General features: G+C 36.9%; 1 protein-coding gene across 17 annotated transcripts in view; it reads left to right on the forward strand.

Annotated features, from left to right (window-relative positions):
* Nucleotides 1-27,072, forward strand: part of DNAH6 (dynein axonemal heavy chain 6) — a 359,634-nt gene that overhangs the window by 75,961 nt on the left and 256,601 nt on the right. For all 17 annotated transcript variants that reach the window (XR_010343231.1, XR_010343232.1, XR_010343233.1 and 14 more), the window contains one exon: nt 13,668-13,788. Coding sequence is in view for 13 of the 17 variants with exons in the window: in XM_064377854.1 (XP_064233924.1) it covers nt 13,668-13,788 (121 nt within the window). In the remaining 4 variants the exon portion in view is untranslated. The remainder of the gene's footprint in view (nt 1-13,667; nt 13,789-27,072) is intronic.

The raw sequence follows: 27,072 nt of genomic DNA on the forward strand, positions 1-27,072 counted from the left end.
ATCTGGAGAAACAGTTACATATCATTAGCGATCCATGTGCATGTGTTTTTAGGGAAGTAAGCCTGGCAGTTAAGGATGCTGAGACACAGGCAGAGCCTTTACTTAAGTCATTTTTTTCATTACATGTCTAATGTTTTATTAAAACAGAAGCATAGTGTTTCACTATTTTAGGACCTTTGGAAAATAAATATAATGGCATCTATCCATAGCCCCTGAAGACTTTGAAAATATTATTCCACACATTAAAATTTTTATCTTAGATGTCCCAATTTTTAAACTCAGAATCATACTTAGAGAGGTGATTGATGTGAGGAGGGAAAGAATAGCATTATTCCTTGGCTTGTTTCTCTCCTTCATCTCTGGGTAACCTAATTTCCTGTTTGGAGAGTAGAAATGCAGCCCTCAACATACTGCAAATGCCTTTTGTGCTTGACACCAAAGTGCTACTGTAATTCTCACACTTAAAATTTAACCATTTGTCAGTCATAAATATCCATTATATATACATTACTACATAACTTAAAATTAGCAGTGTTTTAATCTCTTTATTTCATCAAGATAATGGTTGTAACTGTCATGGTATGATTTTAAAAGCAAACAACATTTTCCATCTACTACTGTCTCTGTTTATGGTGGAATTCTTAGCTACATTATTTTAAATCATCAGTTCAAAAGTTATAATCTCCCACCATGTTAGTTTGGCCTCTTTCATAATTTTAACTTTGCAAATTGACTCTATGTATACAAATTGACATATGACATATGTTCCAACTCCAAAATTTCACCCTAGTTCTTTGTTTCTTTTGCATTAATACTTATACTAAGGAGGGTATTCTACAATCTTATTTCATTCACTACCAGATTTTCTGGTACCAAAATGGTTTTCTGACTCAACAAATTTCTCTCCCTTAGACAATTATTCTTTTAATTATGGCTATAACATTTGTAATTAAAAGTTATATTTTCAATTCAGAGAGCCAAGGATAATGGCAACTGTCTAAATATGAATCACCCACATATCTTCCAAAACTAATAAGAACTTACAAGAAAAACAAATAAAACTAAACAAAATTTATGCCTTTAGCAAGTAACTAAAAGAAAGAGAATACCCAAATGTCAAATTACGTTTAAGTAGAAAAATAAACACAAATACCAATGAACCTTCTTTCTCATGCTCCTGCCACAGCCATTGCAGACAGGGAAGCCAGTCCTTGGGAAATCTACAAAAGAGAGAAGCAAGTAGCTATCAGCAGGCCTGAGGTTAATCTAAAGTCACAGAGAAGAAGAAGCCCACCCTATATCCAAAAATTATTTTTTAAAAGTCCTGGTGTATCAGAGGACTGACTACTGGAAAGGGACTTAAAAATTCAAGCTATTCAAGATGGCATTAGTTCTGGGGGAGGAAATAATGTTAAAAATAAGAATTTAAAAATTTCTAAAGAATATGAGGCATTATGTGAACATTGGATGATACAGAGGAAATGAAGCAACTACTGAAAATGTAAGTTCTGCAAGACAAAAAAGAACCTACTTGGGAGGCTGAGGTGGGAAGATCACTTGAGCCCCAGAGGCAAAGGCTGTAGTGAGCCATGATCATGCCAGTGCCTGGGCAGCAGAGGAAGACTCTGTCCCCCAAAAAAAAAAAAAAAATCAAATAAGTGAGAATATATCCAACTTTTTCCCTGTCACCATAAAATAAAATAAAACAGATTTCATTTTGCTCCACTGATAGAACAGAATTCTCTTAAACTAAAATTTTATAAATCACCCCAATCCATGAGCTAAAAAAATTAAAATAGATTAACTACATGCAAGTCTACTAATAACCATGAAGCAAAAGCAACACTACACACAAGTAAATATTCTCAAATAAGCACTCAAATATACAAAAAGCCAAACTGAATTAAAAATTAAAGATTCAAAATACAAGTGGAAGGGAAAAAAGACAAAATCAGAAATGAAGGCTAAATTACATAGTGCTCAAAGGAGAATAAGTTAAAAAGTTTAACATGACTATAGAAGAATGATGGGAAAAAATAATGAGTATAGAAGAAAGATAAGAAAACAGCCAAGAGAATGAATGAAAAGATAGAGAAATCAGTAAAAGGGGTCAGAGAAAAAAATTATTATAATGGAAGAGAGGCAAAGAAGAAACAACATACATATAATTGGAGTGTCTGTAAGAGAAAAGCAAAAGAAGAGGATAGAGCAAACATTTATAACTATAGTTCAGGAAAAGAAAATTTGAATCTACACATTGAAAGGGCCTACAGAGTTCCTTGGAAAATAACCCACAACAATCAACTCTGAGATATAGCCTTTTAAAATTATTAGATTTAAAATCTAAAAAAAATTTCTACAGGTCTGACAGAGGTAAGAGAATTAGACTAGCATCAGACTTCTCAAAAACAACATACAAAGTGAGCCAATAATGGAGGAGCATTTTAAAAAGAAACTCATGGGAAAAAATGTGAATCAAGACTTTTATCTAGCCAAGCAGGTCCTTTAAGTATCAAGGCTATACGAAAATAGTTTTCAACATGTAAGAACCCAGGGAATTTTGTACTCATTAGGAATCTACTACAGGATAAGTTTCATCTAGCTAAGAAATAACTTTGGGGGGAAAAAGCTGGTGGAGAATATTTAACATATTTAATTGTAGATCTATCTAAGCCTAAAACAAAGATATAGACAAGAATAGGAGACTAGTATATGAATGTATGTTCTAATGAAGTAGAAATAATACAACTTTAAAAATAGAGAAGGAAGAGAATAAGAGAAAAGTAGAATAGGGTTATTGATTGATATACAGTTAATAGGATAAAATTAAAGAATATCAGTAAAAACCAACAAATAAAAATATAAAAGGTTAATAAGGAAACAAGTGACTAATGGTATTTTTTAAAAAATATATTGTCACTCAGAGAAAGAAAGAAAGAAGCTCACATGTAACCATAAGACACATAGAAAATAATGTGACCAAGTTGGGACCAAATATATCAGTAATGTAATGAATATAAATGAGTTCAATTCATCTATTAAAAGAAAAAGATTTTCAATTTGGCTCACAAGGCAAGAAAAAACAATATGCTGGATACAAGAGAGAAATCCAAAACAAAATGATTTAGAAAGACAAAAAATGAAGAAATCCTCAATGTTGTAGGGGCAAATTTAAACAATAAGAAAGTGGAGCTTGGGATCCTATGAGTCAAGGATCCTTAATGCCAGATGCTATGATTTTCTAGGAGACCTCACAGGACTTAGTATATAACTGTACTCATGGCTATGATGTATTACATTGTAAGGATATAAAGCAAATTAACAAAGGGAAAAGGCACATGGGGTAAAGTTCAGAGGAAACAAGACACCACTTCCAAGAGTCCTCTCCAGTAGAGTCACGCAGGAGGCACTTAATTCCTCCAGCAGTGGATTTTGACAACACAAGTGAAATATCACCTAGCAGGGAACCTCATTAGAGTCTCAATGATGAGGGTTTTATTTGAAGACTGGCTTGTTTTTGGTAGAATGATATATTTTCCTTTGGGTATTGAATATGGCTTGGCTGTGTGCCACCCAAATCTCATCTTGAATTGTAGCTCTCATAATCCCCATGTGTGGTGGGAGGGACCTGGTGGGAGGTAATTGAATCATAGGGGCAGATTTTCCTGGGTCATTCTCGTGATAGTGAATAAGTCTCATGAGATCTGATGGTTTTATATAGGGCAGTTTCCCTGCACATATTCTCTTGCCTGCCACCATGTAAGACTGCCTTTGGTCCTCCTTTGCCTTCTGCCATGATTGGGAGGTCTCCCCAACCATATGGAATTGTGAGTACATCAAACCTCTTTTTTTTTTTTGTTTCATAAAGTACTCAGTCTTGGGTATGTCTTTATTAGCAGTGTGAGAACAGACTAATACAGGTACATACCCAATAATGGGATTGCTAGGTCAAATCATAGCTCTGTTTTAAGTTCTTTGAAACTGTTTTTCATAGTGGATGAATTAATTTACATTTTCACAACTGTGTATAAGCATTACCGTTTCTACATAGCCTCCCCAGGTATGGAGAAATAACTGTTATTTATTGGCTTTCATAATAGCCATTCTGACTTATATGAGATGGTATCTCATTGTGGTTTTGATTTGCATTTCTCTGATGATTAGTTATAATGAGCATTTTTTTCATGTTTGCTGATTGCTTGTATGTCTTCTTTTGAGAAGTGTCTATTCATGTCCTTTGCCCGTTTTTTGATGAGGTTTTTTTTTGCTTGTTAAGTTTTTAATAGATTCTGGATATTAGACCTTTGTCAAATGCATAGTTTGTGAATATTTTCTCCCATTCTGTAGGTTGTCTGTTTACTCTATTGATAATTTCTTTTACTGTGCAGGTGCTGTTTAGTTTAATTTGGTACCACTTGTCAATTTTTATTTTTGTTACAATTGTCTTTGCAAACAACCAAGAATTCTATATCAAGCCTATGTTGAATAGGATATTTCCTAGGTTTTCTTGTAGGAATTTTATAGATTGTGATTGTACATTTAAATCTCTAATACATCTTGAGTTAATTTTTCTATATGGTGAAAGGTAAAGGTACAGTTTCATTCTTCTGCATATGGCTAGTGAGTTATTTGAGCACCATTTATTGACTAGGGAATCATTTCCCCATTGCTTGCTTCTGTCAGCTTTGTCAAAGATTAGATGGTTGTGGGTATGCAGCTTTATTTCTGGGTTCTCTATTCTGTTCTATTGGTCTCTGTGTCTGTTTTTGTACCAATACCTTGTTGTTTTGTTTACTGTAGCCTTGTAGCATAGTTTGAAGCCAGTTAACATGCTACCCTAGCTTTGTTGTTTTTGCTTAGAAATGCTTTGGCTAGTGGGCTCTTTTTTGGTTCCATATGAATTTTAGAATAGTTTTTTCTAATTCTGTGAGAAAAGATGTAAGTAGTTTGATAGGAATTGCATTGAATCTGTAAATTGCTTTGGCATTATGGTAATTTTAGCAATATTAATTCTTCCAGTCCACGAGCATGGAATGTTTTTCCATCTCTGATTTATTTCAGCAGTATTTTGTAGTTCTTCCAGTAGAGATCTTTTACCTCCTTGGTTTGGCTGTATTCCTAGGAATTTCATTTTGAATGTATGTGGCTACCATAAATGGGATTAAGTTACTGATTTGAATCTCAACTTGACCATTTAAGGTGTATAGAAATGATACTGACTTTTGCATATTTATTTTGTATTCTGAAACTTTACTGAAGTCGTTTATCAGTTCTAGGGTCCTTTTGGAAGAGTCTTTAGGGGGTTTTAGGTATAGAATTATATCATCAGCAAAAAGAGATCATTTGCTTTCTTCTATTCCTATTTGTATGCCTTTTATATCTTTCTCTTGCTTGATTGCTCTGACTAGAACTTCCAGCACTATGATAAATAGGAGCTGTAAGGATGAGTATTCTTGTCTTGTTCTAGGTCTTAAGGGGAATGGTTTCAACTTTTGCCCATGCAGTATGATGTTGGCTGTGTGTTTGTCATAGATGGTTCTTATTTTGAAGTATGTTCCTTTGATGCTTAGTCTGCTTGGGGATTTTATTATGAAGCGATGTTGGATTTTATCAGAAGCTGTTTCTGTATCTATTGAGATGATTGTATGATTTTTGCTTTTAATTCTGTTCATGTGATGAATCAAATTTATTGATTTGCATATGTTAAACCACCCTTGAATCCCAGGAATAAAGTCTATTTGTTTGTGATGTATTAACTTTTTGATGTACTTCTAGATTCTGTTCACTAGTATTTTGTTAAGGATTTTTTGTATCTATGTTCATCAGGAATATTGACCTGAAGTTTTCTTTATTCATTATGTCTCTGCCAGATATTGGTGTCAGGGTGATACTGGCTTAGGATTTAACAGAAGGAGTTAGGAAGGAAACCTTCCTCTTTGATATTTTGGAACAGTTTTAGATAGGGCTGGTACCAGTTCTTCTCTGTATATCTGGAAAAATTTGACTGTGAATCCATCTTGTCCAGGACTTTTGTTTTGTTTTGTTTTTTATTATTGATTCAATTTCAGAACTTGTTACTGATCTGTTCAGGGTTTTACTTTCATTCTGGTTCAGTCTTGGCAAGTTGTATATTTCCAGGAATTTATCCATTTCCTCTAGATTTTCTAATTTGTGTACATGTAATTATTCACAACAGTCTCTGGGAATCTTTTTTATTTCTCTAGAATCTGTTGTAATTTCATCTTTGTCAATTCTTGTCGTGTTTATCTGAATCTTTTTATTTGTTAATCTAGCTAGTGAGTGTATCAGTCTGGTTTATTCTTTTAGCAAACAAACTTTTGGTGTTATTGATCTTTTATGTGGATTTTTTGTACCTCAGTTTCATCCAGTTCTTCTCTAATTTTAGTTATTTCTTTTTGTCTGCTAGCCTTGGGGTTGGTTGTTTTTTTCCCAGTTCTTCTAGGTGCAAAGTTAGATTCTTAATTTGAGAACTTTCTAACTTCTTGAAGAATGCATTTAGCATGATAAATTTTCCCTTTAATACTACTTTAGCTTCATCTCAGTTATTTTGGTAATTTGTGTCCCTATTTTTATTGATTTGAAAAACTTTTTAAATTTCTGCCTCTATTTTATCATTCATATAGTAGTTATTCAGGAGCAAGTTGTTTAATTTTCATGTATTTGTGTAGTTTTGAGAGATCTTTTTGATATTGATTTTTATTTTTATTGCACTGTGGTTCAAGAGTATACTTGGTATGATTTTTAATTTTTTTAATTTATTGAGACTTCTTATGACTGAACATCTGGTCAATCTTAGAATATGTTCTGTGTACAGATGAGAAGAACATATATTCTGTGATTGTCTGGTAGAGTATTCTGTAGATGTTTATTAGGTTCAGTTGTTTGAGTGTTGAGTTTAAGTCTACAATTTATTTGTTAGTTTTCTGTCTCAATGATCTGTCATTGTTAGTGGGCATGTTCAAGTCTCCCACTATTGTCGTGTGGCTGTCCATGTCCTTTTGTAGGTCTAGAAGTAACTTTTTAATTAACCTGGGTGCTCCAGTGTTGGCTATGTATATATTTAGAATAGCCTTATTGTTGAATCATACCCTTTATCATTATGTAATGCCCTTTTTTTTTTTCCTTCTTAATTGGTGTTGGTTTATACTCTATTTTATCTGCTATTAGAATAGTGACCTCCTGCTTTTTTTGGTTTTCCATTTGAGATGGGTCTCTTGAAGACAGCAAATGGTTGAGTCTCGTCTTTTTATCCAGCTGTCCTCTCTATGTCTTTTGCATGGAGCATTTAGACCATTTACATTCAGGGTTAGTTAAAATTGAGAGTTTTTTAGGGAAATATATTTATTGGAATTGTTCACATTAGAAATAGAACACCTACCAATATATACAGAAGATATAGAGAAAGTTACCAAAGAAACACTCTACGAAAAGCACCAGGCCCAAATGGGGGAAATTTATTAAATCTCCGAAGACCAGCTGATAGTCACAATGCTACCTCAGTTATTCTAGAATATTGAAAATGCCTGATGAAAAATACTTCTTTCATAATAGCAACAAAGAAGGTAATATATTTAGGAATAAATTTAATAAGAAATGCTAAAAATCCTTATGAAGAACAATTTTATGTTTTTTAAAAGTCTGGAAGACACAACAATAGACTTGGAAAAAATTTCTTAAATGGGATGACTCAACGTGATGAAGGTGTTTTTTCTCTCTAGGTTAATTTATAATTTTAACATATGCCAATAAAAATACTGATAAGTTTATAATAAAGCTTATATGCATAAATAGACATGTAAGAATAACTACAAAAATGTTGAAAAAAGAAAAGCTATGAGGGGTACTATACTACCCAAATATTTAATATATGCAGTCAATAATTAAAAGAATATAGTACTGCCACACAGAGAGCTGTCAGACCAGTAGAACAGAATAGACACCAAAGTACATATAGAAATGTATAAAATATATAGTATCTCAAATCAATGAGACAAATATGAATTTTTTTCATAAATGGAGCTGGTACAACTGAATAGCTATTTGGATAAAGATAAAATTAGATCTATAGTTCACATTGTACACACATGTTTAAGTAAAGATGGACAAATTATTTTATAATTTGTTCATTAAAAAAGTTATCTATGACTCAAAAGTCTAGGTGCAAGAATAGAATGAATTGATAAATTTGATTATACACAAATGAATCTTTTGCAAGGAAACATTGTAAACAAAGTAATAATACAGTTATAAACAGGGAGAATCTATTTGCATCATATAGTAAAGCTAAGGGCTCATATTTCTAATACTAGAGAGAAGGGAAACAAAAACTAGGTAGAAAAATGATCAAAACACATTCTTCACAGAACTAGAAAAAAACTACTTTAAAATTCACATGGAACCAAAAAGAGCCCTTATAACAAAGACAATCATAAGCAAAAAGAACAAAGCTGGAAGCATCATGCTGCTCAACTTCAAACTATACTATAAGGCTACAGTAACCAAAACAGTATGATACTGGTACAAAAACAGACACATAGACCAATGACACAGAATAGAGGTTTCAGAAATAAGACTGCACAATCATCTAATCTTTGACAAACCCGACAAAAACAGACAGTGGGGAAAGGATTCCCTATTTAGTAAATGGTGCTGGGAGAACTGGCTAGCCATATGCAGAAAATTGAAACTGGACCCCTTCCTTACACTTTATACAAAAATTAACTCAAGATGGATTAAAGACTTAAATGTAAAACCCAAAACTTTAAAAACCCTAGAAGAAAATCTACGCAATATCATTCAGGACATAGGTGTGGGCAAAGATTTCATGACAAAACATCAAAAGCAGTTGCAACAAAAGCAAAAATTGACAAATGGGATTAAATTAAACTAAAGAGCTTCTGCACAACAAAAGAAACTATCATCAAAACAGACAACCTACAGAATAGGAGGCATTTTTGCAATCTGGGCAAAGGACATGAGGAGACACTTCACAAAAGAAGACATTTATGCAGCCAACAAACACATTTAAAAAAAACTCAACATCACTATCGTTAGAGAAATGCAAATCAAAACCACAGTGAGATACCACCCACACCAGTCAGAATGGCAATTATTAAAACGTCAAGAAACAACAGATGATAGTGAGGCTGTGGAGAAATAGGAACACTTTTACACTGCTGGTGAAATTAGTTCAACCATTGTGGAAAACATTGTGGTGATTCCTCAAAGACCTAGAACCAGAAATACCATTTGACACAGAAATCTCATTGCTGGGCATATACCCCAAGGAATATTTATTCTATTATAAAGATATATTGACATGCATGTTCATTGCAGCACTATTCACAATAGAAAAGACATGGAATCAACCCAAATGCCCATCAGTGATAGACTGGATAACAAAAATGTGATATATATACACTGTGGAATACTACACAGCCATAAAAAAAGAACAAGATCATGTCCTTTGCAGGGACATGATGGAACTAGAAGCCATTATCCTCATTGAACTAACACAGAAACAGAAAACACCACATATTCTCACTTATAAGTGGAAGCTGAACAATGAGAACACATGGGCACAGGGAAGCGAACAACACACACTGGGACCTGTCAGGGTGTGTCAGGAGGGAGAACAACAGGATAACTAACTAATGTATGTGGGGTTTAATACCTAGGCGATAGGTTGATAGGTGCAGCAAACCACCATGGCATACATTTACCTATATAACAAACCTGCACATCCTGCACATGTATCCTGGAACTTAAATTAAATTTTAAAAAAGAAAAATGGTCAAAACATGTGATAAAAATTCACTAAATATAGCATCTAAACATATGAAATGACAGTCTACTTATAAATGTGAATTAAAATAAAATTGAGTATAATTTCTCAACTATCAGATTAGCAAAATCAAAAAGTATACCAGTACTTTCTGGTGATTAGCCTATGGGAAAACAAACACTCTCACATTATGCTTGTAGGAATGCAAAAAATAAAAATTTTGCAAAACAAAACTATACATGCATTTACCTTTTGACCCAACAATACCACCTTTAAAATGTACCCTAAAAATACATTTTCAGTCAGGCGCGGTGGCTCATGCCTATAATCCCAGAACTTTGGGAGGCTGAGATGGGTGGATCACAAGGTCAGGAGTTCTTGGCCAAGAAGGTAAAACCCCATCTCTACTAAAAATACCAAAAAAAAAAAAATAGCCAGGCATGGTGGTGGGTGCCTGTAATCCCAGCTACTTGGGAGGCTGAGGCAGAGAATAGCTTAAACCTGGGAGGCACAGGTTGCAGTGAGCTGCGATTGTGCCACTGCACTCCAGCCTGAGCAACAGAGTGAGACTCCATCTAAAAATAATAATAATAATACTTTTTCAACAATACGTAAGTACATATGCACTAGGTTACTTATTGCAGCATTGTTTATGACTGCAAAAAAAAATATTGGAAACTGCCAAAATAGCCATGAATAGAAAAATTATTGAATAATCTATGGCACATCCACACAAAGGAGTACTATGTGGCTGAATAAATGGATGAGGAAGTTGGCTATAATTAATATGGAGTGATTTCCAGAATATATTGTTAGATTGAAAAGGCAAAGTACAGAAGAAAATCTATAGTATACTACTGTTCATGTCAAAAGTAGGAAGGAAAGGGAGATAAACCAGATACTAAAGAAATTAGTTACCTAGAGGATATAGTGTAGAAAGGGTGAGGATGGTGGGTAAAAACTGAAAAAAAATGGGGAAGTGACTATTTTCTGAGTATACCTCTTAATGTAGTTCTAACAAAAATCAACAAAATGGAGACCAAAAGCCTAAAACAAAATACAAACAAAAATAAACCTGCATGTATTGCAAGTGAAATAAATAATCACACTAAAGGGAAGGGGGAAAATAACTAAGCCAAGTAACTTTTGAGCACAGTATTTTGGCCACATACCCTAAGGACGAAAACCACCATAACTGCAGCAAATACTGAACTCTGGTTAGTAAGTTGTTTTTTACAGTGGTATTAGTGTGTTAGCAATGCTGAAACTACTTTCTGTGTATTTTATTTAGAGTTGAGCAAAATAAGTAAACATATTGTGAATGATGAGATGAGGTTACTCATCCTCAGAAAGGAAGTTACAAATATGGAAGAGGAAGGCTAGAATGAACCCTATGTTGTTCCATTGGAACGGAGTTGTGAACTCATGGATTTTTAATTGATCTGTGGAAAGATAAAGAAATGTGTAGGGTTTCATGATTGTATGTGGGGTGTATGTGTGTTTCCTAGACCTGTCTGCTGAAATAGCCTAGAAGCAATGACATACCAATACCAATGAGCACATCTAGTATCCACATGTCGGTTTCTATATATCATTCCCAATCGAAAGGAGCTCTCTCTGTTCTCTTTGCAGAACTCTCTTCTTCAAAGAGTGGTGCAGGATAGTACAATATGAGCCTAGAAAATATTATTGAGCTAAAAAATAAGAACATGCCCAAAGAACAATGGAGACCTGTAGAAAAGACAAAAAGCCAGCTCAAAGGGTCTCCCTGGGACAATTTGATAGGTACCAAATCCCTTGAATAAATGAGAATATATGAGTCCATACTGTGAAATAATGAATGAACAAATTAAATAAATGAGTGAGAAGAGAAAGTTTTTCTTTTGGTAGAATGCAAACAAATACATGTAGAAAGCAAAGACAAATAGAAAAATCAATACAGAAGCCATCAGCAATCAGCAAGAATCTCTATTGTGTACTAAAATGCATATACAAAAGTATGATGAGAAATGGGATATTTACATAGCTTCAAATTTTCTATCCATAAGCTATTTATTGGTTTCAAAGGGAAAAATAGTGAGTTTACAGAGATAAGCCTGGCAAACACTGCCTTAGCCAATGTGTTAATATTACCAGTAATGAGACAAATCAACAAGTGCCCTGTGAGAGGCTGCAGAGAACACACATCACTTATGTAGTATTACTGTCAAAATTTAAATCTGAATCTAATCATAAGGAAATACAAAACACACACATGCACATATGCACACAACTGTGCACACATTTTGAAAGATACCTTTAAAAAATGTGAAGGTCATACAAGGCAAAGAAAGATTGAGGTATTGTCCCAGATTGAAGAAAACCAAAAAGATATGAAAAGAGGCAATACATGATCCTAGGTAGGAAAGTAGACAAGAACAAAAAACATTTTGTCCTTCTACTATGAAATTTATTACTGAAACAAATGGTAGAATTTGTATGAAGTCTATATTTAGATAACAATATTAATATCCATGTTAGTTTCCTGATTTGGACCATTATACTATGGTTATGTAAGAAAATGTCCTTGTGTTTGGCAAATAAACCCTGAAATATGTAGGGGTAAATATGCCACATGTCTGCAACTTTCTCCCAAATTTCAAAGTATAATAATATGTATATAGAGAGAATTATAAAGTAAATATGATAAATTATTGAAATTTAGGGAATTTTAGTGACAGATATATGAAATTCTTTGTACTATTCCAGTATCTCTCTTGTGAATCATACATTATTTCAAAATAAAAATATTTTGAAATAATATTTTGAACATTGGTGAGGCTTTCCATTTACAAGACTTACATCGTCTCCAGCACTGGCATGATCACATATCAGAGACACTATTTAGTCAGTTCAAAGGACCCATAGCTTGATACAATTTTTTTCCATTTTTATTATAAAGAAAGAAACAGCAGAAACATTCTGGAAGATTACATAAAAGCCTATCAAAATAAAATAAATGAACAAATAACTAAATATAGATATATGGGGTGTGTGCTATTCTGTGTAATTAGACTTTCTACTACCATAAGGCATGACTCTGGGATTTGTGTAATTACATTGATCACCTCTGGTTCTCCTGGGACAAATTGCAGGCATTTACAAGTCTTGGTAGAAAGCACAAGGAAAAGGTAAGGAGCACAGTCAAGTCGATGTGGGCCAACCGCAAGCAAATCCTAACTGCCTTTCATAGACTTTGACCATATAATGTATCTTGACATAGTTATTAAACAGACTGAAATCATTGTCTTGGTTTAAAAAAACTTTGTGGGGAAATACGGGTTAGAACCAAGTTTAAGAGAGATGAAGAAAAGGTTTTTACTATGGCAAAGTATGAAGGACATTTTGGAATAAGAGACTGGCCAGTGCAGAGGATTTGAAGGAAGATTCAGCAAGTGATTTTGTGGGCATGCTAAACAGTTTTGTCCTTGCTCAAAAACACTTTAAGACATAAGATATACAGTTTGGGAAATAAACAGGTACTGTCTCTTTGCCGTATGTTTACTAGCAATATGTAAGTTCACCATGAAGCATAAACAAATTACAAGTGTGTTTCCTTTCAGTCATAAGAAATAATTCTTCAAAAGGGGCAGGTTTAAAGATTAATTTTTTTAAATTTCATAGCAATTTCTTCTTGAATGCATAAATTGCTACTGATATCAAGGATGATACCTTCCTTCCTTCATTCATGTTTCCCAAATCAAAACATACTATTGGGCACAAAGTATGTATGCTTGTGTCGGTTTTTCTGTTTAATTATATTGAATTAAATTCTGCTTAACTAAAATATGGTCATATTTGTCTACTTATTTATAACATTTAGGAAACCATTCAGGCAGCATTTGAATCTGCCCGCATCTATGCAGCAACATTTGAAAAGTTCCAGATATTCTTCAAGGAAAATCAAAGTCTTGATTTACAAGCTCTTAAACTTCAGGAACCTGGTAACTTGTCCAATTATACTTACTAATTCTTTTTATAGGAATACTGAGATTTGTTGTCTTTTAGGTTTCTATTTGGTGGTCTTTGGGGACAGAAATAGTAGCCCAAAATAGTTGGCCTGACAAAAGACAAGAGTTAATTAATTTCTAGGTTATTTTCTATAGAATTACTTTTTTCCTTTATCCTTATTCAGTATTAGCATTTTATTTCAGGATATTATGGAAAGCCATTCCTTTCTAATAGCTTATCATTTAGTTTAAAGTTGTATCAGTGCTAAGAGTATATGGCCTGCATATGGGAAGGAGTTGAAAAGAATGGATACCTTTACCAATTCCATTAAATAAAGTTTACATAAGTTTTTCTATCTCAGGAACTTATTCTTTTCTCTTCTGGGTCTACATTAAGATCTGGTGGGTATGAATCAACAACTCATGAAATTAGACCTAAGGGAAAACGATTTTATTTCACTAATATTATCTTTAACAAAAAAAAGATAATCTACAATACCCAAGTGAAATTTCAGGCAAGCAAGTTCTCAGAAAATTATAAAAATAAGTATATTTGTTTGCTATTTTAAAACATGAAGCATGTCTTTCATATTCTCTTTTATTTCATGGGCTTGCTTTATTTTCTTACATATAAAAATAATTATGTTGACACTTTCCTCTACGAAGCAGCACTAATTTTCTCTTTATATTGTTATGTTTTTCTTTCAACTCCTTATTCTTTATTACACTGAAGTATGTTACAGTAAATTACACATTCCATTCTTGTTAAATAATTCAATATGCATCTCTAAAACATGTTTCTACAGAATGAAAATAGCATCACCTCCCCCAATAGCAATTCCTTAATATATACACTTATTCCATGCTCAAAATTCCCTAAGTAAAGTAGCTTCCAGCTGATTTGGCCAGGGATCAAGTCCAAGATCAGGCATTGTATTTGGTTGTTATGTCCCTTGAATTTCAAAAATCTGAAACTGAGTCTTTTTTTTTCTTTTTTCTTTTTTTCTTTTTATTATACTTTAAGTTCTGAGGTACACATATAGATCATGCAGGTTTGTTACATAGGTATACACATGCCATGGTGGTTTGCTGCATCCAACACCCCGTCATCTACATTAGATATTTCTTCTAATGTTATCCCTCCCCAATCCCCCCACCCCCTGCTATCCCTCCCCTAGGCCCCCACCCCTGAAAGGCCCACCTGTGTGATGTTCCCCTCCCTTTGTCCATGTGTTCTCATTGTTCAACATGCACTATGAGTGAGAACATGCGCTGTTTGGTTTTTCTGTTCTGTGTCAATTTGCTGAGAATGATGGTTTCCAGCTTCAGCCGTGTCCCTGCAAAGGACAGGAACTCATTCTTTTTTATGGCTGCATAGTATTCTATGGTGTATATGTGCCACATTTTCCTTATCCAGTCTATCTTTGATGGGCATTTGGGTTGGTTCCAAGAATTCACTATTGTAAACAGTGCCACAATAAATATTCCTGTTCATGGGTCTTTACAATTGAATGTTTTGTAATCCTGTGGGTATATATCCAGTAATGGGATTGCTGAGTCAAATGGTATTTCTAGTTCTAGATCCTTGAGGAATCACCACACTGTCTTCCACAATGATTATACTAATTTACACTCCCATGAACACTGTAAAAGTATTCCTACTTCTCCACATCCTCTCCAGCATCTGTTGTCTCCTGATTTTTTTAATGATCACCATTGTAACTGGCATGAGATGGTATCTCAATGAGGTTTTGATTTGCATTTCTCTAATGACCAGTGGTGATAAGCATTCTTTCATATGTTTGTTGGCTGAATAAATGTCTTCTTTTGAAAAGTGTCTGTTCATATCCTTTGTCTACTTTTTGATAGGGTTGTTTTTTTCTTGTAAATTTGTTTAAGTTCTTCATAGATTCTGGTTATTAGCCCTTTGTCAGATAGGTAGCTTGCAAAATTTTTTTCCCATTCTTTTGGTTGCTTGTTCACTCTAATGATTGTTTCTTCTGCTATGCAGAAGCTCTTAAGTTTAATTAGATCCCATTTGTCTATTTTGGCTTTTGTTTCCACTGCTTTTGATGTTTTAGTCATGAAGTACTTGCCTATGCCTGTGTCCTGAATGGTTTTGCCTAGGTTTTGTTCTAGGGTTTTTATGCTGTTGCGTCTTATGTTTAAATCTTTAATTCATATGGAATTAATTTTTGTGTAAGGTGTAAGGAAGGGATCCAGTTTCAGCTTCCTGCATATGGCTAGCCAGTTTTCCCAACACCATTTATTAAGTAGGGAATCCTTTCCCCATTGTTTGTTTTTGTCAAGTTTGTCAAAGATCAGATGGTTGTAGATATGTGGCATTGCTTCCAAGTCCTCTGTTCTGTTCCACTGGTCTATATCTCCATTTTGGTACCAGTACCATGCTATTTTGATTACTGTAGTCTTGTACTGTAGTTTGAAGTCAGGTAGCATGATGCTGCCAGCTTTGGTTTTTTTTTTTTTTTCTTCTAATACACTAGATTTTTTTTTTTAATTGCATTTTAGGTTTTGGGGTACATGTGAAAAACATGCAAGATTGTTGCATAGGTGCATACGTGGCAGTGTGATTTGCTGCCTTCCTCCCCTTCACCTATATCTGGCATTTCTCCCCATGCTATGTCTCCCCAACTTCCCACCCCCGGCTGTCCCCCCCCACTCCCTCCAGCACACCCCAGTGTATAGTGCTCCCCTCCCTGTGTCCATGTGTTCCCATTGTTCAACACCCGTCTATGAGTGAGAACATGCAATGTTTGATTTTGTGTTCTTGTGTCAGTTTGCTGAGAATGATGGTTTCCAGGTTCATCCATGTCCATACAAAGGACATGAACTCATCGTTTTTGATGGCTGCATAATATTCCATGCTGTATATGTGCCACATTTTCCCTGTCCAGTCTATCATTGATGGGCATTTGGTTTGGTTCCAGGTCTTTGCTATTGTAAACTGTGCTGCAATGAACATTCATGTGCATGTGTCCTTATAGTAGAATGATTTATAATCCTTTGGTTATATACCCAGTAATGGGATTGCTGGGTCAAATGGAATTTCTATTTCTAGGTCCTTGAGGAATCACCACACTGTCTTCGACAATGGTTGAACTAATTTACACTCCCACCAACAGTGTAAAAGTATTCCTATTTCTCCACATCCTCTCCAGCATCTGTGGTCTCCAGATTTTTTAATCATTGCCATTCTAACTGGCGTGAGATGGTATCTCAATGTAGTTTTGATTTGCATTTCTCTAATGACCAGTGATGATGAGCATTTTTTCATAGGCTTACTGGACTCATGTATGTCTTCCTTTGTAAAGTATCTGTTCATATCCTTTGCCCATTTTTCAATGGGCTTGTTTGTTTTTTTCTTGTAAATCTGTTTTAGTTCGTTGTAAATTCTGGATATCAGCCCTTTGTCAGATGGGTAGGCTGCAAAAATTTTTTCCCATTCTGTTGGTTGCCGATTCACTCTATTGACTGTTTCTTTCACTGTACAGAAGCTGTGGAGTTTGATTAGGTCCCATTTGTCTATTTTGGCTTTTGTTGCCAATGCTTTTGGTGTTTTGGTCATGAAGTCCTTGCCTACACCTATGTCCTGAATGGTTTTGCCTAGGTTTTCTTCTAGGGTTTTTATGGTGTTAGGTCTTATGCTTAAGTCTTTAATCAATCTGGAGTTAATTTTAATGTAAGGTGTCAGGAAGGGGTCCAGTTTCTGCTTTCTGCATATGGCTAGCCAGTTTTCCCAGCACCATTTATTAAACAGGGAATCCTTTCCCCATTGCTTGTTTTTATCAGGTTTGTCAAAGATCGGATGGTTGTAGATATGTTGTGTCGCCTCCGAGGCCTCTGTTCTGTTCCATTGGTCTATATCTCTGTTTTGGTACCAGTACCATGCTGTTTTGATTACTGTAGCCTTGTAGTATAGTTTGATGTCCAGTAGTGTGATGCCTCCCACTTTGTTCTTTTTGCTTAGGATGGACTTGGCTATGCGGGCTCTCTTTTGGTTCCATATGAAGTTTAAGGTGGTTTTTTCCAGTTCTGTGAAGAAGGTCATTGGTAGCTTGATGGGGATAGCGTTGAATCTGTAAGTTACTTTGGGCAGTGTGGCCATTTTCACGATACTGATTCTTCCTAACCATGAACATGGAATGTTTCTCCATCTGTTTGTGTCCTCTCTTATTTCGTTGAGCAGCGGTTTGTAGTTCTCCTTGAAGAGGTCCTTTACGTTCCTTGTTAGTTGCATTCCTAGGTATTTTATTCTCTTTGTAGCAATTGTGAATGGCTGTTCGTTCTTGATTTGGCTCTCTTTAAGTCTGTTATTGGTGTATAGGAATGCTTGTCATTTTTGCACATTGATTTTGTATTCTGAGACTTTGCTGAAGTTGCTTGTCAGTTTCAGGGGATTTTGGGCTGAGATGATGGGGTCTTCTAGATATACAATCATGTCATCTGCAAATAGAGACAATTTGACTTCCTCCTTTCCTAACTGAATACACTTCATTTCTTTTTCTTGCCTGATTGCTGTGGCTAGAACTTCCAGTATTATATTGAATAGGAGTGGTGAGAGAGGGCATCCTTGTCTAGTGCCAGATTTCAAAGGGAATGCTTCCAGTTTTTGCCCATTCAGTATGATATTGGCTGTTGGTTTGTCGTAAATAGCTTTTATTATTTTGAGATACTTTCCGTCAATACCTAGTTCATTGAGGGTTTTTAGCATAAAGGGCTGCTGAATTTTGTCGAAGGCCTTCTCTGCATCAATTGAGATAATCATGTGGTTTTTGTCTTTGGTTCTGTTTATGTGGTGAATTACATTTATAGACTTGTGTATATTGAACCAGCCTTGCATCCCCGGGATGAATCCTACTTGATCATGGTGGATAAGCTTTTTGATGGGCTGTTGTAATCGGCTTCCCAGTATTTTATTGAAGATTTTTGCATCTATGTTCATCATGGATATTGGCCTGTAGTTTTCTTTTCTTGTTGAGTCTCCGCCGGGTTTTGGTATCAGGATGATGTTGGTCTCATAAAATGATTTGGGAAGGATTCCCTCTTTTTGGATTATTTGGAATAGTTTCAGAAGGAATGGTACCAGTTCCTCTTTGCATGTCTGGTAGAATTCGGCTGTGAATCCATCTGGACCTGGGCTTTTTTGGGGTGGTAGGCTCTTAATTGCTGCCTGGACTTCAGACCTTGTTATTGGTCTGTTCAGGGTTTCGACTTCTTCCTGGTTTAGGCTTGGGAGGAGGCAACTGTCCAATAATTTATCCATTTCTTCCAGGTTTTCTAGTTTATCTGCATAGAGTTGTTTGTAATCATCTCTGATGATGGTTTGAATTTCTGTGGAATCTGTGGTGATATCCCCTTTATCATTTTTTATTGCATCTATTTGGTTATTCTCTCTTTTCTTTTTTATTAGTCTGGATAGTGGTCTGTCTATTTTGTTGATCTTTTCAAAAAACCAGCTCCTGGATTTATTGATTTTTTGAAGGGTTTTTCGTGTCTCTATCTCCTTCAATTCTGCTCTGATCTTAGTTATTTCTTGTCTTCTGCTAGGTTTTGAGTTTTTTTGATCTTGCTCCTCTAGCTCTTTCAATTTGATGATAGGGTGTCAATTTTATATCTCTCCTTTCTTCTCATGTATGCACTTATTGCTATATATTTTCCTCTGGAGACTGCTTTAAATGTGTCCCAGAGAATCTGGTATGTGGTGTCTTCGTTCTCGTTGGTTTCGAAGAACATCTTTATTTCTACCTTCATTTCATTGTTTATCCAGTCAACATTCAGGAGAAAGTTGTTCATTTTCCATGAAGCTGTGCGGTTCTGGGTTGGTTTCTGAATTCTGAGTTCTAACTTGATTGCACTGTGGTCTGAGAGACTGTTTGCTATGGTTTCCGTTCTTTTGCATTTGCTGAGGAGTGATTTACTTCCAATTATGTGGTCAATTTTAGAGTAGGTGTGATGTGGTGCTGAGAAGAACGTATATTCTGTGGATTTGGGGTGGACAGTTCTGTAAATGTCTATTAGGCTTGCTTGTTCCAGGTCTGAGTTCAAGTCCTGGATATCTTTGTTAATTTTCTGTCTCGTTGATCTGTCTAATACTGGCAATGGTGTGTTGAAGTCTCCCACTATTATTGTGTGGGAGTCTAAGTCTCTTTGTAAGTCTTTAAGAACTTGCCTTATGTATCTGGGTGCTCCTGTATTAGGTGCATATATATTTAGGATCGTTAGCTCTTCTTGTTGCATTGATCCTTTTACCATTATGTAATGTCCTTCTTTGTCTCTTTTGATCTTTGTTGCTTTAAAGTCTATTTTATCAGCGATGAGAATTGCCACTCCTGCTTTTTTTTGCTCTCCATTTGCTTGGTAAATCTTCCTCCATCCCTTTATTTTGAGCCTTTGTGTATCCTTGCATGTGAGATGGGTTTCCTGGATACAGCACACTGATGGGTTTTGGCTTTTTATCCAATTTGCCAGTCTGTGTCTTTTGATTGCGGCATTTAGTCCATTTATGTTTAGGGTCAATATTGTTATGTGTGAATCGGATCCTGTCATTTTGATGCTAGCTGGCTGTTTTGCCCATTGCTTGATGCAGATTCTTCATTGTGTTGATGCTCTTTACCATTTGGTGTGTTTTTGGAGTGGCTGGTACTGGTTGTTCTTTTCTATGTGTAGTGCCTCTTTCAGGAGCTCTTGTAAAGCTGGTCTGGTGGTGATGAAATCTCTGAGTACTTGCTTGTTCACAAAGGATTTTATTTTTCCTTCACTTATGAAGCTTAGTTTGGCTGGATATGAAATTCTGGGTTGAAAGTTCTTTTCTTTAAGGATGTTGAATATCAGCCCCCACTCTCTTCTAGCTTGTAGGGTTTCTGCTGAGAGATCTGCTGTGAGTCTGATGGGCTTCCCTTTGTGCGTAACCCGACCTTTCTCTCTGGCTGCCCTTAGTATTTTCTCCTTCATTTCAACCCTGGTGAATCTGACGATTATGTGCCTTGAGGTTGCTCTTCTAGAGGAATGTCTTTGTGGTGTTCTCTGTATTTCCTGGACTTGAATATTGGCCTGCCTTGCTAGGTTGGGGAAGTTTTCCTGGATAATATCCTGAAGAGTATGTTCCAGCTTGGATTCATTCTCTTCGTCACATTCAGGTACCCCTATCAAACGTAGATTAGGTCTTTTCACATAGTCCCATATTTCTTGTTGACTTTGTTCATTCCTTTTTACCCTGTTTTCTCTAATCTTGCCTTCTCGTTTTATTTCATTGAGTTGATCTTCGACCTCTGATATCTTTTCTTCTGCTTGGTCAATTCAGCTGTTGAAACTTGTGCATGCTTCACGAAGTTCTCGTGTTGTGTTTTTCAGCTCCATCAATTCACTCATATTCCTCTCTAAGTTGTCCATTCTCGTTAGCATTTCGTCAAGTCTTTTTTCAAGGTTCTTAGTTTCTTTGCCTTGGGTTAGAACATGTTCTTTTAGATCATGGAAGTTTCTTATTATCCACTTTCTGAAGGCTGATTCTGTCATTTCATCACACTCATTCTCCATCCAGTCTTGTTCCCTTGCTGGTGAGGAGTTGTGCTCTCTTGTAGGAGGAGAGGTGTTCTCGTTTCGGGTGTTTTCATCCTTTTTGTGCTGGTTTCTTCCCATCTTTGTGGATTTATCCACCTGTTGACTTTGTAGTTGCTGAGTTTCTGATTTTGGTAAGTTTAAGTCTGCAGCAGCAGAACTCATAAACCCCCCCTTTTTTTTTCCCCAGGTGTACTGTCCCAGGGAGTTAGGGCTTTATGAGTTTCCGCTGTGCTGCTGCCTTTTTCCCTGCCCACAAGGAGGCAGCCTAGTCACTCTCAGCCTGCAGAGGCTTCGCTGAGCTGCTGTGGGCTCTGCCCAGCTGCCATGTGAACTTTCCTGCAGTCCTGTTCTTGTGGGTGTAGTTAGAACTGCTTCCACTATGTTGGTCCACCTCAGTAGTGATGGACTCTCTCTGTAATGGCGGGTTGCCTTGGCAACGGCAGGTTGCCTCAGGAACTGCAGGCTTCCTCCGTAATGGCAGACGCCCCTCCTCCACAGAGCTGCACCGTATCGGGTTCAGTTGTGCTTACTGCGAAAGTCTCAACCCAGAGCGTTTCCAATTGCTGTTTTTTTGTTTTTGTTTTTGTTTTTGTGAGGGTGGGACCGGCCGGGCCTGGTCACCTGGCTCCCTGCCTCAGAGCCTTTTGTTTTTTAGTTGAACGGTCGGCTCTCTACCAGGTGACCTGGTCGCCTGTTGAATAGGCGCCAGGATCTGTGTGATTTCCCGTGTGGCGACCCACTGCGCTGGCTGAAACTGCAGCTCTGAGATTCATGACACTTTTTTGCCCAGGAATCTCCTGGCCTGGCTCCCTGTTTCAGCTCCCCTTGCTGGCTAAGAGGGGACACCGTCTCGTTTACTCTGCACCGGGAGCTGCTGCGCTGGCTGAAACCGCGCCTCTGAGATTCGTGGCACTTTTTTGCCTGGGAATCTCCTGGCCTGTCTCCCCGTTTCAGCTCCCCTTGCTGGCTAAGAGGGGACACAGTCTTGCTCACTCTGCACTGGGAACCGCTGCGCCAGGGCGCAGGCCAAACAGCCACGCCAGCCATAACAGCTGCGCTGGCCACCCATGGGGCTCCTCCACCTGTGAATCTCCTGGTCTGTGGGCAGTAAAAATCCGTCTGGAAATGCAGCGTCCACTCACCCTCTGTGCTTTCACTCGGACCTGCAATCCTGAGCTCCTCCTAACGGGCCATCTTGGATCTCTCTCCTGGGTTTTTTTTGTTTTGTTTTGTTTTTGGTTTTTTTTTTGTTGTTTTTTGCTTAGGATTTTCTTGGCTATGTGGGCTCTCTTTTGGTTCCATATGAAGTTTAAGGTGTTTTTTTCCAATTCTGTGAAGAATGTCAATGGTAGCTTGATGGGGATAGCATTGAATTTATAAATTACTTTTGGCAACATGGCCATTTTCATGATATTGATTCTTCCTAACCATGAGCATGGAATGTTTTGCCATCTGTTTGTGTCCTCTCTTATTTCCTTGAGCAGTGGTTTCTGGCTCTCCTTGAAGAGATCCTTCACATCCCTTGTTAGTTGTTTTCCTAGGTATTTTACTCTCTTTGTAGCATTTGTGAATGGGAGTTCACTCACAATTTGACTCTATGTCTGTTATTGGTGTATAGGAATACCTGTGATTTTTGCACATATATTTTATGTGTCTGTATTCTCAGTATCCTGAGACTTTGCTGAAGTTGCTTATCAGCCTAAGAAGATTTTGGGCTGAGATGATGGGGTCTTCTAAATATACAATCTTGTCATCTGCAAATGGAGACAATTTGACTTCATCTTTTCCTAATTGAATAATCTTTATTTCTTTTTCTTGCCTGATTGCCCTGGCCAGAAATTCCAATACTATGTTGAACAGGAGTGGTAAGAGAGGGCATCCTTGTCTTGTGCCAGTTTTCAAAGGGAATGCTTCTAGTTTTTGCCCATTCAGTATGATATTGGCTGTGGGTTTGTTGTAAATAGCTCTTATTATTTTGAGATATGTTCCATAGATACCTAGTTTATTGAGAGTTTTTAGCATAAATTGCTGTTGAATTTTGTCTAAGGCCTTCTCTGCATCTATTGAGATAATTATGTGGTTTTTGTCTTTGCTTCTGTTCATGTGATGGATTACATTTATTGATTTGTGTATGTTGAACCAGCCTTGCATCCCAGGGATGAAGGTGACTTGATCGTGATGGATAAGCTTTTTAATGTGCTGTTGCATTCAGTTTGCCAGTATTTTATTGAGGATTTTTGCATGAATGTTCATCATGGATATTGGCCTGAAATATTCTTTTATAGTTGTATCTCTTCCAGGTTTTGGTGTCAGGATGATGTTGCTCTCATTAAATGAGTTAGGGAGGATTCCCTTTTTTTGTATTGTTTGCAATAGTTTCAGAAGGAATGGTACCAACTCCTCTTTGTACCTCTGGTAGAATTTGGCTGTTAACCTGTCTGGTCCTGAACTTTTTTTGGTTGGTAGGCTATTAATTGCTGCCTCAACTTCAGACCTTGTTACTGGTCTATTCAGAGATTCAACTTCCTCCTGGTTTAGTCTTGGGAGGGTTTAAGTGTCTAGGAATTTATCCATTTCTTCCATATTTACTGGTTTATGTGCATAATCTCTGATGGTAGTTTGTATTTCTGTGGAATTGGTGGTGATATGCCCTTTATCATTTTTATTGCATCTATTTGATTCTTCTCTCTATTCTTTTTTATTGATCTGGCTAGCAGTCTATCTATTTTGTTGATCTTCTCAAAAAACCAACTCCTGGATTTATGGATTTTTTTGAAGGTTTTTTTGTGTCTCTATCTCCTTCAGTTCTACTCTGACCTTAGTCATTTCTTGTCTTCTTCTAGCTTTTGAGTTTTTTTGATCTTGCTCCTCTAGTTCTTTTAATCATGATATTAGGGTATCAATTTTAGATCTTTCCTCACTTCTCATGTGGGCACTTAGTAGTATATATTTCCCTCTATACACTGCTTTAAATGTGTGCTAGAGATTCTGGTACATTGTGTCTTCATTCTCATTGGTTTTGAAGAACATCTTTATTTCTGCCTTCATTTCATTATTTATCCAGTAGTCATTCAAGAGCAGGTTGTTCAGCTTCCATGTAGTTATGCAGTTTTGAGTAAGTTCCTTAGTCCTGAGTCCTAATTTGCTTGCACTGTGGTCTGAGAGACTGTTTTTTATTATTTCCATTTTTTGCATTTGCTGACGAGTGAGTTACTTCCAATTATGTGGTCAGTTTTAGACAAAGTGAGATGTGGTGCTGAGAAGAATGTACATTCTGTGGATTTCAGGTGGAGAGTTCTGTATATGTCTATTAGGTCCGCTTGGTCCAAATCAGAGTCCAAGTCCTAGATATCCTTATTAATTTTCTGTCTCGTTGAGCTGTCTAATATTGACAGTGGAATGTTAAAGTCTCCCACTATGATTGTGTGGGAGCCTAAGTCTCTGTGTAGGTCACCTTGCTTTATGTATCTGGGTGCTCCTATATTAGGTGCATATATATTTAGGATAGTTAGCTCTTCTTGTTGCATTGGTTCCTTTACCATTATGTAGTGCCCTTTTGTCTTTTTTGATCTTTGTTGCTTTAAAGTCTGTTTTATCAGAGACTAGGATTGCAACCCCTGCTTTTCTTTTCTTTTTTTTTTTTTTTGCTCTCCATTTGCTTGGTAATTCCTCCATTTCTTTATTTTGAGCCTATGTGTCTTTGCAAGTGAGTTGGGTCTCCTGAATACAGCACACTGATGGGTCTTAACTCTATCCAATTTGCCAGTCTGTGTCTTTTAATTGGGGCATTTAGCCCATTTACACTTAAGGTTAATATTATCATGTGTGAATTTGATCTTGCCATTTTGATGGTAGCTGGTTGTTTTGCCTGTTAGTTGATGCCTGTTAGTTTCTTCATAATGTTTATGGTCTTTACAATTTGGTATGCTTTTGCAGTGGGTGGTACTGGTTGTTCCTTTCCATGTTTAGTACTTCTTTCAGGAACTCTTGTAAGGCAGGCCTGGTGGTGACAAAATCTCTCAGCAGTTCCTTGTCTGTAAGGGATTTTATTTCTCTGTCACTTATGAAGCTTAGTTTAGCTGGATATGAAATTATTGGTTGAAAATTCTTTTCTTTAAGGATGTTGAATATTGGACCCTACTCTTCTGGCTTATAGGGTTTCTGCCAAGAGATCCGCTGTCAGTCCGATGGCCCTCCCTTTGCAGGGAACCCAATGTTTCTCTCTGGCTGCCTGTAGCATTTTTCCCTTCATTTCAATGCTGGTGAATCTGATGGTTATGTGCCTTGGGGTTGCTCTTCTTGAGGAATATCTTTGCGGTGTTCTCTGTATTTCCCGAATTTGAATGTTGGCCTGCCTTGCTAGGTTAGGGAAGTTCACCTCAAGAGTGTTTTCCAACTTGATTTTATTCTTCCTGTCACATTCAGGTACATTGATCAAACGTAGATTATGTCTTTTCACATAATCCCGTATTTCTTGGAGGCTTTATTTCTTTTTACTCTTTTTTCTCTAATCTTGCCCTCTCACTTTATTTCACTGAGTTGATCGTCAATCTCTGATATCCTTTCTTCTGCTTGATCAGTTCAGCTATTGAAATGTGTGTATGCTTCATGAAGTTCCCATGCTGTGTTTTTCAGCTCTATCAGGTCGTTTATGTTCTTCTCTGTGCTGGTTATTCTAGTTAGCATTTCATCTAACCTTTTTTAAGGTTCTTAGTTACCTTGCATTGGGTTAGAACATGCTCCTTTAGCTCAGAGAAGTTTGTTATTACTCACCTTGTGAAGCCTACTTCTGTCAATTCATCAAATTCATTTTCCATCCAGTTTTGTTCCCTTGCTGGTGAGGAGTTGTGATCCCTTGTAGGGGAAGGCTTTCTGGTTTTTGGTGCGACTTCAGCCTTTTTGTGCTTTTTTCTTTCCATCTTCATGGATTTTTCTACCTTTGGTCTTTAAAGTTGGTGACTTTTGAATAGGGTCTCTGAATGGACATCCTTTCTGTTGATATTGAAGCTATTTCTTTCTGTTTTTTAGTTTTCCTTTTAACAGTCAGGCCCCTCTGCTGCAGGTCTGTTGGAGGTCCACTCCAGACCCTGCTTTCCTGGGAATCACCCATGGGGGCTGCAGAACAGCAAAGATTCTTTCCTCTGCAGAACAGCAGATATTCTTTCCTCTGGGTAGCTTTGTCCCAGAAGGGTACTTGCCAGATGTCAGCCAGAGTTCTCCTGTATGAGGTATCTCTTAGGATAAATGGGGGTCAGGGAGCCACTTGAGCAGGCACTCTGCCCCTTATCAGAGCTCAAGTGCTGTGCTGGGAGAGCCATTGGTCCTGTCAGAGCTGCTGGGCAGGGACATTTAAGTCTGCTGAAGTGGAACCCATAACTGCCCCTTTTCCCAAGTGCTCTGTCCCAGGAAGATGGGGGCTTTTTTTTAAGTCCCTGATGGGCTGCTGCCTTTTTCAGAGATGCCCTGCCCAGCACGTAGAGAATCTAGTCACAGTCTGCCTGCAGTGGCTTTGCTGAGCTGCTGTGGGCTTCACCCAGTTGCTGTGTAAACTTCCAGGTGAGTTTAGAACCGCCTACTCGAGCCTCAGTAATGGCAGACACCCTTCCCTGCCACTGACCTCGAAAGCCCAAGGTCAAGCTAAGACTGCTGTGCTAGCTGCAAGAATTTCAAGCCAGTGGATCTTAGCTTGCTGGTTTTCAT

Source organism: Aotus nancymaae, unplaced genomic scaffold, assembly GCF_030222135.1.
Source record: "Aotus nancymaae isolate 86718 unplaced genomic scaffold, 86718_ANA_hifiasm-v0.15.2.pri h1tg000017l, whole genome shotgun sequence".
Classification (NCBI taxonomy): domain Eukaryota; kingdom Metazoa; phylum Chordata; class Mammalia; order Primates; family Aotidae; genus Aotus; species Aotus nancymaae.